Genomic DNA, 18,974 nt, shown 5'->3' on the forward strand with positions numbered 1-18,974 from the left:
AATGGTTTGGTAAACAGAGAAGAGGTGGTGACAGCTTTGTGGAAGATGAAAGCTGGCAAGGTGATGGGTTTGGATGGTCATGCAGTGGAATTTATTAAAAAAGGGGATGACTGTTCTGTTGATTGGTTGGTAAGGATATTCACTGTATGTATGAATTATTATGAAATGTCTGAGGATTGATGGAATGCATGCATAGTGCCATTGTGCACAGGCAAAGTGGATAAAGGTGAGTGTTCAAATTACAGGGGCATAAGTTTGTTAAGTATTCCTGGGGAAATTATATGGGTGAGTAATGACTGAGAGGGTGAAGGCATGCACAGAACATCAGATTGGCAAAGAGCAGTGAGGTTTCAGAAGTGGTAGAGTGTATGTAGATCAGGTGTTTGCTTTGAAGAATGTATATGAGAAATACTTGGAAGAACAAATGGATCTGTATGTAGCATTTATGGATCTGGAGAAGGCATATGATAGGGTTGATAGAGATGCTTTGTGGAAGGTTTTAAGAGTATATGGTGAGGGAGGTAAGTTGCTAGAAGCAGTGAAAAGGTTTTACCAAGGATATAAGGCATGTGTACCTGTAGGAAGAGAGTAAAGTGATTGATTCCCAGTGAATGTCTGTTTGCGGCAGGGATGCATAATGTCTCCATGGTTGTTTAATTTGTGTATGGATTGGGTTTTTAGGGAGGTGAATGCAAGAGATTTGGAGAGAGGGGCAAGCATGCTGTCTGTTGTGGATGAGAGGGCTTGGGAAGTGAGTCAGTTGTTGTTTGCTGATGATACAGCGCTGGTGGCTGATTTGGGTGAGAAACAGCAGAAGCTGGTGACTGATTTTGGTAAAGTGTGTGAAAGAAGAAAGTTGAGAGTAAATGTGAATAAGAGAAGGTTATTAGGTACAGTAGGGTTAAGGGACAAGTTAATTGGGAGGCAAGTTTGAGATAGGGATAGGGATAGGGGATAGGGGAGTAAGAATACTTCCCATGTATTCCCTGCGTGTCGTAGAAGGCGACTAAAAGGGGAGGGAGCGGGGGGCTGGAAATTCTCCCTTCTCGTTTTTTTTTAATTTTCCAAAAGAAGGAACAGAGTGAGGCCAGGTGAAGATATTCCAAAAAAGGCCCTGTCCTCTGTTCTTAATGCTACCTCGCTAACGCGGGAAATGGCGAATAGTTTAAAAGAAAAAGAAAGAAGTTTGAGAGGAGAAAAACTGCAGGAAGTGAAGTGTTTTAGATATGTGGGACTGGATTTAGCAGCGGATGGAACCATGGAAGCGGAAGCGAGTCATAGGGTGGGGAGGGGGGCAGAAGTTCTGGGAGCGTTGAAGAATGTGTGGAAGGCAAGAATGTTATCTCGGAGAGCAAGAAATGGGTGTGTTTGAAGGAATAGTGGTTCCAACAATGTTATATGGTTGTGAGGCATGGGCTATAGATAAGGTCGTGCAGAGGAGGGAGGATGTGTTGGAAGTGAAATGTTTGAGGACAATATGAGGTTTAAGGCAGTTTGATTGAGTAAATAATGAAAGGGTAAGTGAGATGTGTGGTAATAAAAAGGGTGTGGTTGAGAGAGCTGAAGAGGGTGTATTGAAATGGTTTGGTTACGTGGAGAGAATGAGTGAGGAAAGATTGACAAAGAGGATATATGTGTCAGAGGTGGAGGAAATGAGAAGTTGGAGGCCAAATTGGAGGTGGAAAGATGGAGTGAAAAAGATTTTGAGCGATCAGGACCTGAACATACAGGAGGGTGAATGGCATGCAAGGAATAGGGTGAATTGGAATGATGTGGTATACCGGGGTCAATGTGCTGTAAATGGATTGAACCAGGGCATGTGAAGCGTCTGGGGTAAACCATAGAATGTTTTGTGGGGCCTGGATGTGCAAAGGGAGCTGTGGTTTCAATGCATTACACATGACAGCTAGAGACTGAGTGTGAACGAATGTGGCCTTCGTTGTCTTTTCTCAGTGCTACCTCCTGCGCACATGGGGGGGAGGGGTATGCTGTTTCATGTTTGGCTGAGTGGCGACGGGAATGGACGAAGGCAGCAAGTATGAATATGTACATGTGTATATATGTATGTTTGTGTATGTATATTTATGTATATGTTGAAATGTATTTATATGCATATGTATGTGGATGGGTTGGGCCATTCTTTCTTCTGCTTCCTTGTGCTAATGCAGGAGACAGTGACTAAGTATAATGAAATAATAGATAAGATAGGGGCGTGTATGTGTATATATATATTTATATGTATGATTTTTTTTTATTACTCCATTCATGGACAAAACTCCACATCAAGGCCGGCCCTTAATTGAAATATAGAGAATTTGAAACAGAAAAAGATAAGACAAGGGAAATTATGTATGAATTTTTAAGAAAGTGAAAAACATGTGTTTTGAAATGTTCTTGGTCATAGTTATTGGGAAAGACCTGATAAGGTAGAGAGTTCCAAAGCTTCAACATAGTGGGAAAGAACCAGGTATCCAAATGGCCCACCCTTGAGTGTCTAATGGCCACAGAATAATCATGTGATGCAGCAGCTTGCGGAGTATTACATGGTCTAGCAAGTGATGTGGGCACACAAGCAGCCAGCTCTCTGGAGCAAAATCCAAAGTAGTACCTGTAGAAGAAGGAAAGGGAACCAACATTGTGTTGCAGGGCACAGGGGTCAAGTTTGGAAGTTAGCCTGGGACGGTTTATGTCGGACCAGTTTCGACTCAACTCTGTCAAGTAAGGCTGCAGAGGTAGAACCACCCCAAATGTGAGATCAGTACTCAGTACAAGAACATATTATTCCCTTGTATAAATGGAGCAGCTGTTCAGAAGAGAAGTTTTAACATTTAAACAAAACACCCAGTATCTTAGAGGCAGACTTAACAATTCCTGTAATGTGAGTTATCCAAGAAAAACTGGATGTTACAGTAATAAAAAGTATGTTTATTAAGTCAAGAGTTGGAATTACAGAACTGTCTAAGGAGAGATAAGAGTTGTGAGGAGTTTTTGGGTAGAAACTGGGTCTTGAAGGCATCAACTTAACAAGATTTGGTTACCCCACTGAGATATCCTGTCCAAGTGTGAGGAGGCTGTTTCAAGACAAGATACAGATCGAGCGAGAGAAGATGGGAGCAGAAATGAAGGATGTGGATGACTGCAATGTTGAGTCATCAGCCAATGAGTGCATTGGATTGATTATGAAGAAGAGGAAATCATTGAAAAAATAGAGAAAAAGTGTAGGGAACAGGACTGAACCTTGAGGGACACTGCTGTTGATGGTTAATAGGGGGAAGGCTGATCCATCGACAGCCACAGAGATAGATTGGCTGGAGAGAAAGCTAAGTATGAAGGAGCAAAGTGAGGGAGGGAAGCCAAAATAGGGGAGCTTAGAGACATTACCCCAATATTATACCCTGTCTAAAGCCTTTTAGGGATGATGACCAGACATTAGTAAGATATGAAAGAATATCACGTGGATATGCCTTACAGAAGTCATACTGGTGATCAGAGAGAAAGTCCCTGGGGATAGGGGAGAAAGAATACTTCCCATGTATTCCCTGCGTGTTGTAGAAGGCGACTAAAAGGAAAGGGAGCAGGGGGCTGGAAATCCTCCCCTCTCATTTTTTTTTTAATTTTCCTAAAGAAGGAACAGAGAAGGGGGCCAGGTGAGGATTTCCCTCAAAGGCCCAGTCCATTGTTCTTAACGCTACCTCGCTAATGTGGGAAATGGCGAATAGTATAAAAGAAAAGAAAAAAGAAGTTAAGGAAGGATTTAAAGACTTTGGAAATAGTAGATGTCAGAGCAATAGAATGATAGTTAGAGGGGTCAGAACAATCACCCTTCATAGGGATGGGATGTATCAATGCATGCTTCCATGGAGAAGGAAAAGTTTTGGTTTTTAAACAGAAACAGAACAGACGAGCAAGCACAGGTGCAAGTTCCGAGGCACATTCTTTCAGTACGTGGGGATTGATGCCATCAGGACCATAAACCTTGCTAGTGTTCAGAGAAAGAATTTGGGACGTTCCAGAAAGATATTACGGGAAGGGGCATAGGATTAGTAAGAGGAGCATCAGGGGGGAAGGAATGTTAGAGTCATCCAAGGTGGAGTTTGAGGAGAAATGGGAATCAATGAGAGTTGCTTTATCTGTGGGAGAGACAGCTATAGTACTATCAGAATGAAAACGTGAAGGGAAGGAAGAGAGCGACAGAAGGTGTTAGAGCTGCCCTTAGCTAAAGATCAAAAAGACCTGTCAGTGGATGACAGGGAGAGGTCATCACACTTCCTTTGAATAAAGGGATGCTTTGCCTCTTGGATAATGTGCTTTCAGTGGTTACAGGCAGTGATAAAAGCTGAATGGTAGCCAGAGGAAGGAGAGTTTTTCCAAACCCAATATGCCTGATCCCTTGCCTGAATGGCCTCAGAACAAGAACGGTTAAACCATGGATTAGATGAAGAGGCTGTCTTGGAGGAAGAGGGGATAAATGCTTCCATTCCCGTGGGAATAACCTGTTATATCTATGATGGAGACAGAAGCATTCCACATAAGAGACAGTAATTTACCCACAGAAAGTCAGAAAAGAAGTTATGTAAGTTATTCCAGTCAGCTTTGTTGAGGTGCCAGTATTTATGCTTAGAAGGGGCTACTGGAGGGCTAGGTGCTGTTGAAATAGATGCATTTATGAGTGTGATTAGATGAACCGATTGGGGTGATGTGTATTTACAGCAGGTTGGACTAGAGGTGAAAAATAAATCCAGAATATTAGGAGAGTGGTCACAGTGGTCAGGAATATGGTAGGATGGGAGATAATTTGTTCTAAATAATTGAGAATGGAGAATTTGAGGGCTTTAATTCCTCCACCATCTGTATGGGAGGAATTCCACCATTCCCTACGGTGAACGTTGAAATCTCCAAGGCAGAGGATCTTGGGTTGTGGATGAGAATATGTCAGTCTCATGGCAGGAGTTTAGATAGTCAAAGAAGGATATTAAATTTGTAGAATTAGGTGAGCAATAGGCGAAACAGGGGAAAAGTGTGGAAGTAGGGAGTTTGGAGACTTAAGGTCCTTGAGGCGTGCAACAGATGTGTTTATGTTGGAATAAGCACAAGGACCACCTTTGAACTGGAATTGTGAATGAAGCTTATAGTTAGACATGAAAAAGAGACTAATGAGAACATCATTAGACAACTGTGTCACAGACAGAAGTAAGATATTAGAAGAGATGCTGGACAGATGGTGTTCAACTGAGGATGGGAGGGGCCAGTACTACTACAACCAGAGCCCTCCATCTCATTGACAGTAGAGTCAGGCAGAAACCCAGAGATTCTTAGGACCCCATGATGGTGGGGGCTAGGGACCATAGATTTGATATACTCTTGTCATGATATATATACATATATATATATATATATATTTATAATGATTTACTATTTTACTAAACTTGATTACCATTTCCTGCATTAGCGAGGTAGCGCTAGGAAACTGATGAAGAATGGCCTATCCACTCATATGCTCATATATACATACATAAACACCCATACATGCACATATACACATATTCATACACATACACAGACATATACATATATACTCTTGCACATATTCATTCTTGCTTGCCTTCATCCATTCCTGTCGCTAGCCCATCCCACTGGAAACAGCATCCCAACCCCCTGCTTCAGAGAGGTAGTGCCAGGAAAACAGACAAGAAAGGCCACAATCATTCACACTCAGTCTCTAGCTGTTATGTGTAATGCACCGAAACCACAGCTCCCTATCCTCATCCAGGCCTCACAGACATTCCATGGTTTATCCCAGATGTTTCACATGCCCTGGTTCAGTCCATTGACAGCACGTCGACCCTGGTGTACCACATTGTTCCAATTCACTCAATTGCTTGCATGCCTCTCGCCCTCCTGTATGTTCAGGGTCTGCCTACACAATGTTACTCTGCGAGTGAAAATGAGTCAGCGTTTCCTGGCAGCTGGTAGAAGTGCAACTTTGGGCTGCTGGAACCTTTAGAGCTGTTGTGGGTAATGCCAGGAAACTGGTCTTAGGGTAATCATAAATAAACAGATAGATAGATGAATATATATATATATACATATATATTTTTTTTGCTTTGTCACTATCTCCCGTGTTAGTGAGGTAGTGCAAGGAAACAGACGAAAGAATGGCCCAACCCACCCACATACACATGTATATACATACACGTCCACACACACAAAATATACATACCTATACATCTCAACGTATACATATATATACACACACAGACATATACATATATACCCATGTACATAATTCATGCTGTCTGCCATTATTAATTCCCATTGCCACCTCGCCACACATGAAATAACAACCCCCTCCCCCCTCATGTGTGTGAGGTAGCGCTAGGAAAAGACAAGAAAGGCCACATTCGTTCACACTCAGTCTCTAGCTGTCATGTAATAATGCACCGAAACCAGAGCTCCCTTTCCACATCTAGGCCACAGAACTTTCCATGGTATACCCCAGACACTTCACATGCCCTGGTTCAATCCATTGACAGCATGTCGACCCCGGTATACCACATTGTTCCATTTCACTCTATTCCTTGCACGCCTTTCACCCTCCTGCATGTTCAGGCCCCAATCACTCAAAATCTTTTTCACTCCATCTTTCCACCTCCAATTTGGTCTCCCATTTCTTCTTGTTCCCTCCACCTCTGACACATATATCCTCTTTGTCAATCTTTCCTCACTCATTCTCTCCATGTGACCAAACTATTTCAAAACACCCTCTCCGGCTCTCAACCACACTCTTTTTATTACCACACATCTCTCTTACCTTATTATTACTTACTCGATCAAACCACCTCACACCACATACTGTCCTCAGACATCTCATTTCCAGCACATCCACCCTCCTGCACTCAACTCTATCCATAGCCCATGCCTCGCAAACATACAACATTGTTGGAGCCACTATTCCTTCAAACATACCCATTTTTGCTTTCCGAGATAATGTTCTCGACTTCCACACATTCTTCTAGACCCCCAGAATTTTTGCCCCTTCCCCCACCCTATGATTCACTTCCGCTTCCATGGTTCCATCCGCTGCCAAATCCACTCCCAGATATCTAAAACACTTTACTTCCTCCAGTTTTTCTCCATTCAAACTTACCTCCCAATTGACTTGACCCTCAACCCTACTGTACCTAATAACCTTGCTCTTATTCACATTTACTCTCAATTTTCTTCTTTCACACAGTTTACCAAACTCAGTCACCAGCTTCTGCAGTTTCTCACATGAATCAGCCACTAGTGCTGTATCATCAGCAAACAACAATTGACTCACTTCCCAAGCTCTCTCATCCACAACAGACTGCATACTTGCCCCTCTTTCCAAAACTCATGCATTCACCTCCCGAACAACCCCATCCATATACAAATTAAACAACCATGGAGACATCACACACCCCTGCCGCAAACCTACATTCACTGAGAACCAATCACTTTCCTCTCTTCCTACACATACACATGCCTTACATCCTCGATAAATACTTTTCACTGCTTCTAACAACTTGCCTTCCACACCATATATTCTTAATACCTTCCACAGAGCATCTCTATCAACTCTATCATGTGCCTTCTCCAGATCCATAAATGCTACATACAAATCCATTTGCTTTTCTAAGTATTTCTCACATACATTCTTCAAAGTGAAAACCTGATCCACACATCCTCTGCCACTTCTAAAACCACATTGCTTTTCCCCAATCTGAACCATGGAAGGAGAAGTGAATCATAGGGTGGTAGAGGGGGCGAAAGTTCTGGGAGCGTTGAAAAATGTATGGAAGTCAAGAACGTTATCTTGGAAAGCAAAAATGGGTATGTTTGAAGGAATAGTCGTTCCAACAATGTTATATGGTTGCGAGGCGTGGGCTATAGATAGAGTTGTGCAGAGGACTGTGGATGTGCTGGAAATGAGATGTTTGAGGACAATATATGGTGTGAGGTGGTTTGATTGAGTAAGTAATGAAAGGGTAAGAGAGATGTGGTAATAAAAAGTGTGTGGTTGAGAGAGCAGAAGAGGGTGTTTTGAACTGGTTTGGTCGCATGGAGAGAATGAGTAAGGAAAGATTGACAAAGAGGATATATGTATCAGAGATGGAGGGAACAAGGAGAAGTGGGAGACCAAATTGGAGGTGGAAAGGTGGAGTGAAAAAGATTTTGAGTGATCGGGGCCTGAACATGCAGGAGGGTGAAAGGTGTGCAAGGAATAGAGTGAATTGGAACGATGTGGTATACCAGGGTCGACGTGCTGTCAATGGATTGAACGAGGGCATGTGAATCGTCTGGGGTAAACCATGGGAAGTTCTTTGGGGCCTAGATGTGGAAAGGGAGCTGTGGTTACGGTGCATCACACATGACAGCTAGAGACTGAGTGTGAATGAATGTGGCCTTTGTTGTCTTTTCCTAGCCCTCCATCACGCACATGGAGAGGAGGAGGTTGTTATTTCATGTGTGGCGGGGTGGCGACGGGAATGAATAAGGGCAGACAGTATGAATTATGTACATGTGTATATATGTTTATGTCTGTGTGTGTATATGTATGTATATGTTGAGATGTATAGGCATGTACATACATGTGTATGTGGGTGGGTTTGGCCATTCTTTCATCTGTTTCCTTACACTACCTAGCTAACACAGGAGACAGAGACAAAGTATGAAAGAAGAAATATATATATATATATATATATATTTTTTTTTTTCCGCTGTCTTCCGCGTTTGCGAGGTAGCGCAAGGAAACAGACGAAAGAAATGGCCCTACCCACCCCCATACACATGTATATACATACACGTCCACACATGCAAATATACATACCTACACAGCTTTCCATGGTTTACCCCAGACGCTTCACATGCCCTGATTCAATCCACTGACAGCATGTCAACCCCGGTATACCACATCGATCCAATTCACTCTATTCCTTGCCCTCCTTTCACCCTCCTGCATGTTCAGGCCCCGATCACACAAAATCTTTTTCACTCCATCTTTCCACCTCCAATTTGGTCTCCCACTTCTCCTCGTTCCCTCCACCTCCGACACATATATCCTCTTGGTCAATCTTTCCTCACTCATTCTCTCCATGTGCCCAAACCATTTCAAAACACCCTCTTCTGCTCTCTCAACCACGCTCTTTTTATTTCCACACATCTCTCTTACCCTTACGTTACTTACTAGATCAAACCACCTCACACCACACATCGTCCTCAAACATCTCATTTCCAGCACATCCACCCTCCTGTGCACAACTCTGTCCATAGCCTACGCCTCGCAACCATACAACATTGTTGGAACCACTATTCCTTCAAACATACCCATTTTTGCTTTCCGAGATAATGTTCTCGACTTCCACACATTCTTCAAGGCTCCCAGGATTTTCGCCCCCTCCCACACCCTATGATTCACTTCCACTTCCATGGTTCCATCCGCTGCCAGATCCACTCCCAGATATCTAAAACACTTTACTTCCTCCAGTTTTTCTCCATTCAAACTTACCTCCCAATTGACTGGACCCTCAATCCTACTGGACCTAATAACCTTGCTCTTATTCACATTTACTCTTAACTTTCTTCTTTCACACACTTTACCAAACTCAGTCACCAGCTTCTGCAGTTTCTCACATGAATCAGCCACCAGTGCTGTATCATCAGCGAACAACAACTGACTCACTTCCCAAGCTCTCTCATCCACAACAGACTTCATACTTGCCCCTCTTTCCAAAACTCTTGCATTCACCTCCCTAACAACCCCATCCATAAACAAATTAAACAACTATGGAGACATCACACACCCCTGCCGCAAACCTACATTCACTGAGAACCAATCAATTTCCTCTCCTCCTACACGTACACATGCCTTACATCCTCGATAAAAACTTTTCACTGCTTCTAACAACTTGCCTCCCACACCATATATTCTTAATACCTTCCACAGAGCATCTCTATCAGCTCTATCATATGCCTTCTCCAGATCCATAAATGCTACATACAAATCCATTTGCTTTTTTAAGTATTTCTCACATACATTCTTCAAAGCAAACACCTGATCCACACATCCTCTACCACTTCTGAAACCACACTGCTCTTCCCCAGTCTGATGCTCTGTACAGGCCTTCACCCTCTCAATCAATACCCTCCCATATAATCTTCCAGGAATATTCAACAAACTTATACCTCTGTAATTTGAGCACTCACTCTTATCCCCTTTGCCTTTGTACAATGGCACTATGCAAGCATTCCGCCAATCCTCAGGCACCTCACCATGAGTCAGTCATACATACATTAAATAACCTTACCAACCAGTCAACAATACAGTCACCCCCTTTTTTTAATAAATTCCACTGCAATACCATCCAAACCTGCTGCCTTGCCTGCTTTCATCTTCCGCAAAGCTTTTACTACCTCTTCTCTGTTTACCAAATCATTTTCCCTAACTCTCTCACTTTGCACACCACCTCGACCAAAACACCCTATATCTGCCACTCTATCATCAAACACATTCAACAAACCTTCAAAATACTCACTCCATATCCTTCTTACATCACCACTACTTGTTATCACCTCCCCATTTGCGCCCTTCACTGAAGTTCCCATTTGCTCCCTTGTCTTACGCACTTTATTTACCTCCTTCCAGAACATGTTTTTATTCTCCCTAAAATTTAATGATACTCTCTCACCCCAACTCTCATTTGCCCTCTTTTTCACCTCTTGCACCTTACTCTTGACCTCCTGTCTCTTTCTTTTATACATCTCCCACTCAGTTGCATTTTTTCCCTGCAAAAATCGTCCAAATGCCTCTCTCTTCTCTTTCACTAATAATCTTACTTCTTCATCCCACCACTCACTACCCTTTCTAATCAACCCACGTCCCACTCTTCTCATGCCACAAGCATCTTTTGTGCAATCCATCACTGATTCCCTAAATACATCCCATTCCATATATATATATAGGGTGGATCATAGGGTGGGGGAGGGGGCGAAAATTCTGGGAGCCTTGAAGAATGTGTGGAAGTCGAGAACATTATCTCGGAAAGCAAAAATGGGTATGTTTGAAGGAATAGTGGTTCCAACAATGTTGTATGGTTGCGAGGCGTGGGCTATGGATAGAGTTGTGCGCAGGAGGATGGATGTGCTGGAAATGAGATGTTTGAGGACAATGTGTGGTGTAAGGTGGTTTGATCGAGTAAGTAACGTAAGGGTAAGAGAGATGTGTGGAAATAAAAAGAGCGTGGTTGAGAGAGCAGAAGAGGGTGTTTGAAATGGTTTGGGCACATGGAGAGAATGAGTGAGGAAAGATTGACCAAGAGGATATATGTGTCGGAGGTGGAGGGAACGAGGAGAAGAGGGAGACCAAATTGGAGGTGGAAAGATGGAGTGAAAAAGATTTTGTGTGATCGGGGCCTGAACATGCAGGAGGGTGAAAGGAGAGCAAGGAATAGAGTGAATTGGATCTATGTGGTGTACTGGGGTTGACGTGCTGTCAGTGGATTGAATCAAGGCATGTGAAGCGTCTGGGGTAAACCATGGAAAGCTGTGTAGGTATGTATATTTGCGTGTGTGGACGTATGTATATACATGTGTATGGGGGTGGGTTGGGCCATTTCTTTCGTCTGTTTCCTTGCGCTACCTCGCAAACGCGGGAGACAGCGACAAAGTATAATAATAATAATAATATATATATATATATATATATATATATATATATATATATATATATATATATATATATATATATATATATAATATAATAATAATATATATATATATATATATATTATTATTATTATTATTATACTTTGTCGCTGTCTCCCGCGTTTGCGAGGTAGCGCAAGGAAACAGACGAAAGAAATGGCCCAACCCCCCCCCATACACATGTATATACATACGTCCACACACGCAAATATACATACCTACACAGCTTTCCATGGTTTACCCCAGACGCTTCACATGCCTTGATTCAATCCACTGACAGCACGTCAACCCCGGTATACCACATCGCTCCAATTCACTCTATTCCTTGCCCTCCTTTCACCCTCCTGCATGTTCAGGCCCCGATCACACAAAATCTTTTTCACTCCATCTTTCCACCTCCAATTTGGTCTCCCTCTTCTCCTCGTTCCCTCCACCTCCGACACATATATCCTCTTGGTCAATCTTTCTTCACTCATTCTCTCCATGTGCCCAAACCACTTCAAAACACCCTCTTCTGCTCTCTCAACCACGCTCTTTTTATTTCCACACATCTATATATATTTATATCCCTGGGGATAGGGGAGAAAGAATACTTCCCACACATCCCTCACGTGTCGTAGAAGGCGACTAAAGGGGATGGGAGTGGGGGGGGGCTAGAAACCCTCCCCTCCTTGTATTCTAACTTTCTAAAACAGGAAACAGAAGAAGGAGTCATGCAAGGAGTGCTCATCCTCCTTGAAGGCTCAGATTAGGGTGTCTAAATGTGTGTGGATGTAACCAAGATGAGAAAAAAGGAGAGATAGGTAGTATGTTTCAGGAAAGGAACCTGGATGTTTTGGCTCTGAGTGAAACGAAGATCAAGGGTAAAGGGGAAGAGTGGTTTGGGAATGTCTTGGGAGTAAAGTCAGGGGTTAGCGAGAGGACAAGAGCAAGGGAAGGAGTAGCACTACTCCTGAAACAGGAGTGGTGTGAGTATGTGATAGAATGTAAGAAAGTAAACTCTAGATTGATATGGGTAAAACTGAAAGTTGATGGAGAGAGATGGGTGATTATTGGTGCATATGCACCTGGGCATGAGAAGAAAGATCATGAGAGGCAAGTGTTTTGGGAGCAGCTGAATGAGTGTGTTAGTAGTTTTGATGCACGAGACCGGGTTATAGTGATGGGTGATTTGAATACAAAGGTGAGTAATGTGGTAGTTGAGGGAATAATTGGTATACATGGGGTGTTCAGTGCTGTAGATGAAAATGGTGAAGAGCTTGTAGATTTATGTGCTGAAAAGGAACTGGTGATTGGGAATACCTGGTTTAAAAAGAGAGATATACATAAGTATACGTATGTAAGTAGGAGAGATGGCCAGAGAGCATTATTGGACTACGTGTTAACTGATAGGCGCGCGAAAGAGAGACTTTTGGATGTTAATGTGCTGAGAGGTGCAACTGGAGGGATGTCTGATCATTATCTTGTGGAGGTGAAGGTGAAGATTTGCAGAGGTTTTCAGAAAAGAAGAGAGAATGTTGGGGTGAAGAGAGTGGTGAGAGTAAGTGAGCTTGGGAAGGAGACTTGTGTGAGGAAGTACCAGGAGAGACTGAGTACAGAATGGAAAAAGGTTAGAACAAAGGAGGTAAGGAGAGTGGGGGAGGAATGGGATGTATTTAGGGAAGCAGTGATGGCTTGCACAGTAGATGCTTGTGGCATTAGAAGTGTGGGAGGTGGGCAGATTAGAAAGAGTAGTGAGTGGTGGAATGAAGAAGTAAGATTATTAGTGAAAGAGAAGAGAGAGGCATTTGGACGATTTTTGCAGGGAAAAAATGCAAATGAGTGGGAGATGTATAAATGAAAGAGGCAAGTCAAGAGAAAAGGTGCAAGAGGTGAAAAAGAGGGCAAATGAGAGTCGGGGTGAGAGAGTATCATTAAATTTTAGGGAGAATGAAAAGATGTTTTGGAAGGAGGTAAATAAAGTGCGTAAGACAAGGGAACAAATGGGAACTTCAGTGAAGGGGGCTAATGGGGAGGTGATAACAAGTAGTGGTGATGTGAGAAGGAGATGGAGTGAGTATTTTGAAGGTTTGTTGAATGTGTTTGATGATAGTGGCAGATATAGGGTGTTTTGGTCGAGGTGGTATGCAAAGTGAGAGGGTTAGGGAAAATGATTTGGTAAACAGAGAAGAGGTAGTAAAAGCTTTGCGGAAGATGAAAGCCAGCAAGGCAGCGGGGTTGGATGGTATTGCAGTGGAATTTATTAAAAAAGGAGGTGATTGTATTGTTGACTGGTTGGTAAGATTATTTAATGTATGTATGATTCATGGTGAGGTGCCTGAGGATTGGCAGAATGCTTGCATAGTGCCATTGTACAGAGGCAAAGCAGACAAAGGTGAATGCTCAAATTACAGAGGTATAAGTTTGTTGAGTATTCCTGGTAAATTATATGGGAGGGTATTGATTGAGAGGGTGAAGGCATGTACAGAGCATCAGATTGGGGAAGAGCAGTGTGGTTTTAGAAGTGGTAGAGGATGTGTGGATCAAGTGTTTGCTTTGAAGAATGTATGTGAGAAATACTTAGAAAAGCAAATGGATTTGTATGTAGCATTTATGGATCTGGAGAAGGCATATGATAGAGTTGATAGAGATGCTCTGTGGAAGGTATTAAGAATATATGGTGTGGGAGGCAAGTTGTTAGGAGCAGTGAAAAGTTTTTATCGAGGATGTAAGGCATGTGTACGTGTAAGAAGAGAGGAAAGTGATTGGTTCTCAGTGAATGTAGGTTTGCGGCAGGGGTGTGTGATGTCTCCATGGTTGTTTAGTTTGTTTATGGATGGAGTTGTTAGGAAGGTGAATGCAAGAGTTTTGGAAAGATGGGCGAGTATGCAGTCTGTTAAGGATCAGAGAGCTTGGGAAGTGAGTCAGTTGTTGTTTGCTGATGATACAGCACTGGTGGCTGATTCATGTGAGTAACTGCAGAAGCTGGTGACTGAGTTTAGTAAAGTGTGTGAAAAAAGAAAGTTGAGAGTAAATGTGAATAAGAGCAAGGTTATTAGGTACAGTAGGGTTGAGGGTCAAGTCAATTGGGAGGTAAGTTTAAATGGAGAAAAACTGGAGGAAGTGAAGTGTTTTAGATATCTGGGAGTAGATTTGGCAGTGGATGGAACCATGGAAGTGGAAGTGAATCATAGGGTGGGGGAGGGGGCGAAAATTCTGGGAGTCTTGAAGAATGTTTGGAAGTCGAGAACATTATCTCGGAGATCAAAAATGGGTATGTTTGAAAGAATAGTGGTTTCAACAATGTTATATGGTTGCGAGGCATGGGCTATGGATAGAGTTGTGCGTAGGAGGGTGGATGTGCTGGAAATGAGATGTTTGAGGACAATATGTGGTGTAGAGGTGGCTTGATTGAGTAAGTAGTAATAGGGTAAGAGAGATGTGTGGTAATAAAAAGAGTGTGGTTGAGAGAGCAGAAGAGGATGTTTTGAAATGGTTTGGTCACATGAATGAGTGAGGAAAGATCGACAAAAAGGATATATGTGTCAGAGGTGGAGGGAATGAGAAGTGGGAGACCAAATTGGAGGTGGAAAGATGGAGTGAAAAAGATTTTGAGTGATCGGCGCCTGAACATTCAGGAGGGTGAAAGGCGTGCATGGAATAGAGTGAATTGGAACGATGTGGTATACCAGGGTTGACGTGCTGTCAGTGGATTGAACCAGGGCATGTGAAGCGCCTGGGGTAAACCATGGAAAGTTCTGTGTGGCCTGGATGTGGAAAGGGACCTGTGGTTTTGGTGCATTATTTCATGACAGCTAGAGACTGAGTGTGAACGAATGTGGCCTTTGTTGTCTTTTCCTAGCGCTACCTCGCAAACATGAGGGGGGAGGGGGTTGTTATTTCATGTGTGGCAAGGTGGCGATGGGAATGAATAAAGGCAGACTATGAATTATGTACATGTATATGTCCATGTGTGTATATATATTTATACGTTGAGATGTATAGGTATGTATATTTGCATGTGTGGACGTGTATGTATATACATGTGTATGTGGGTGGGTTGGGCCATTCTTTCGTCTGTTTCCTTGCGCTACCTTGCTAACGTGGGAGACAGGAACAAAGCAAAATAAGTAAATGAATAATAAATAAATAAATAAATATATATATATATATATATATATATATATATATATATATATATATATATATATATATATATATATTTTTTTTTTTTTTTTATACTTTGTCGCTGTCTCCCGCGTTTGCGAGGTAGCGCAAGGAAACAGACGAAAGAAATGGCCCAACCCCCCCCATACACATGTATATACATACGTCCACACACGCAAATATACATACCTACACAGCTTTCCATGGTTTACCCCAGACGCTTCACATGCCTTGATTCAATCCACTGACAGCACGTCAACCCCGGTATACCACATCGCTCCAATTCACTCTATTCCTTGCCCTCCTTTCACCCTCCTGCATGTTCAGGCCCCGATCACACAAAATCTTTTTCACTCCATCTTTCCACCTCCAATTTGGTCTCCCTCTTCTCCTCGTTCCCTCCACCTTCGACACATATATCCTCTTGGTCAATCTTTCCTCACTCATTCTCTCCATGTGCCCAAACCACTTCAAAACACCCTCTTCTGCTCTCTCAACCACGCTCTTTTTATTTCCCCACATCTCTCTTACCCTTACGTTGCTCACTCGATCAAACCACCTCACACCACACATTGTCCTCAAACATCTCATTTCCAGCACATCCATCCTCCTGCGCACAACTCTATCCATAGCCCACGCCTCGCAACCATACAACATTGTTGGAACCACTATTCCTTCAAACATACCCATTTTTGCTTTCCGAGATAATGTTCTCGACTTCCACACATTCTTCAGGGCCCCCAGAATTTTTGCCCCCTCCCCCACCCTATGATCCACTTCCGCTTCCATGGTTCCATCCGCTGCCAGATCCACTCCCAGATATCTAAAACACTTCACTTCCTCCAGTTTTTCTCCATTCAAACTCACCTCCCAATTGACTTGACCCTCAACCCTACTGTACCTAATAACCTTGCTCTTATTCACATTTACTCTTAACTTTCTTCTTCCACACACTTTACCAAACTCAGTCACCAGCTTCTGCAGTTTCTCACATGAATCAGCCACCAGCGCTGTATCATCAGCAAACAACAACTGACTCACTTATATATATATATATATATATATATATATATGTAAGTATGTATCCCTGGGGATAGGGGAGAAAGAATACTTCCCACGTATTCCCTGCGTGGTGTAGAAGGCGACTAAAAGGGAAGGGAGTGGGGGCTGGAATTCCCCCCCTCTCGTTTTCAGTTTTCCAAAAGAAGGAACAGAGAAGGGGGTCAAGTAAGGATATTCCCTCAATGGCTCAGTCCTCTGTTCTTAACACTACCTCGCTAATGCGGGAAATGGCAAATAGTATGAAAAAAAAATTTATAAGTATGTATGTATGTATCCTGCTGCTCTAAGACACTCAGGAGTATGATGAGCATCACTCTACAGGTGAGGCTGCAGACTGTCGGTCAGAGGACTGGTGGGAGTGACGCCACAAGACCATCCCAGGTACCCAAGATTCATCGGTGTTCCATTTGTGCATACACCACAACACATGCCAGCCATCTGAAGACACATTACTATACACACACTGGAGAAAAGCCTTTTTCTTGCCCATATTGTTCCTACAGTTGTACTCATCAGACTAACTTGCGGGCTCATATCCGGAGACATACAGGGGAAAAGCCTTTTGCATGTTCATATTGCCCTTACCGAGCTACCCAAAAAGCAAGTTTGAAATCTCATTTGCTTAAGCATAAGGCAAATGAATATGCCAAGTAATGTGTCTGTAAATTCATTTAGATCTCTTTTGATATTTAAGTAGAACATTCTCATTTCTCAATCCTGTTGATGAGACAATGGCATCTTGTTTACTCTTGCCTGTTGCTGTAGCTTGGTTAAAACAGAAGTAGTTTTGTTACCCCAGTCAGTAGATTGATTTATTACCATAAGTTGTCTAACCTACATCTTTACAATTAATTTTCATTAGGTTATTGAAACTTGTAAATTCTAAGTAAGAATGAATACATCACACTGAAAAACAAACATATTTTTGTGAAAAGTGTTTATGCTGTGTATAAAACCTAATACCCACTTTTCAGATAAACATAATTAGATATTTGTAAACATTGCTTGCAGTAAAGAAATGTGCTTGAGATATTTTTGAAATTTGAGTGCTGATGGAGTTACTGGTTATTAAGGAATCAGATGGAGTTGCTGAGATATGTATTTTTGGAATCCACCATCAGACATGAAATGAAAAATAGAAATAGAATGTATTAATTGTTTTTATCCTTCTACTGTGGCACCCAGGCTATGTTTGTGATTTTTCTTTGCTCGTTCTTCTGTAAGACATCCAAGAGTATGATGAGCATCACCCAACAGGTGTTGCTGCAGACTGTCGGTCAGAGGACTGGTGAGAGAGATGCTCCAAGAACCTCCCAGACACTTGCTGTACCCAAGATTCTACAGTGTTCCCAATGTGCCTACACTACAACAAATACAAGTCATCTCAAGACGCATTACTATAGACATACCGGAGAAAAACCATTTTCATGTCCTTATTGTCCCTACAGTTGTAATCAGAAGACAAACTTAAGAGCTCATATTCGTAGACATACAGGAGAAAAGCCATATGCTTGTACTTTTTGTACGTATCGCACTGGTCAGAAATCCAACTTGAATTCTCATTTGCATACTCATAGGGCAAGTGATCGTGCAAAGTAAGTTATCCTACAATGCAGAACCCAAAGATATCTTAAAATTTACTTAGATTTTTTCCAAGATGGGTGATGGTGTTCTAGAGTGGATGTACAGACTTGATATGAATAAACATAAAATGATAATATAGTTATTTCTTATACCAGAGTGATTTTTATTTTTTGAAGGATGGATAAGTGTTTATTATTACTCCCTTCCTCACCAATAATAGCAGGAGTTGCTAGAAGAATGTGAGCTTTTATACATGAATAAGTTGCAAACTTCACTATTACTTACCTTCATTGTTTGTTGATATGTAGTTGAAAAATTTTACTTTTGTAAGGATATATCTTATAATGTAGACTAACATATACATGAGGAAGCATACATTCCTTAGATGTTACCAGACCACATGCATCTAGTTACAAAACGAACAAGAAATCTCCTTTGGTCAGGCTGTATAATTGATA

The 18,974-nt window shown here is 42.2% G+C and overlaps 1 protein-coding gene across 10 annotated transcripts in view; it reads left to right on the forward strand.

Annotated features, from left to right (window-relative positions):
* Positions 1-18,974, forward strand: part of LOC139755950 (uncharacterized) — a 1,365,710-nt gene that overhangs the window by 1,232,140 nt on the left and 114,596 nt on the right. Inside the window, exons 7-8 of one of the 10 annotated variants that reach the window (XM_071674750.1) lie at positions 17,254-17,313; positions 18,190-18,660. The exons of 8 other annotated variants lie outside the window; for them this stretch is intronic. In XM_071674750.1, the coding sequence (XP_071530851.1) occupies positions 17,254-17,313; positions 18,190-18,531 (402 nt within the window). In that variant the 3' untranslated portion in view covers positions 18,532-18,660. Of the gene's footprint in view, positions 1-17,253; positions 17,314-18,189; positions 18,661-18,974 lie in introns of those variants that run through there. One more of the 10 variants, XM_071674751.1, reaches the window with a different exon arrangement.

This window comes from Panulirus ornatus, chromosome 20 (assembly GCF_036320965.1).
Source record: "Panulirus ornatus isolate Po-2019 chromosome 20, ASM3632096v1, whole genome shotgun sequence".
Taxonomy (NCBI): Eukaryota; Metazoa; Arthropoda; class Malacostraca; order Decapoda; family Palinuridae; genus Panulirus; species Panulirus ornatus.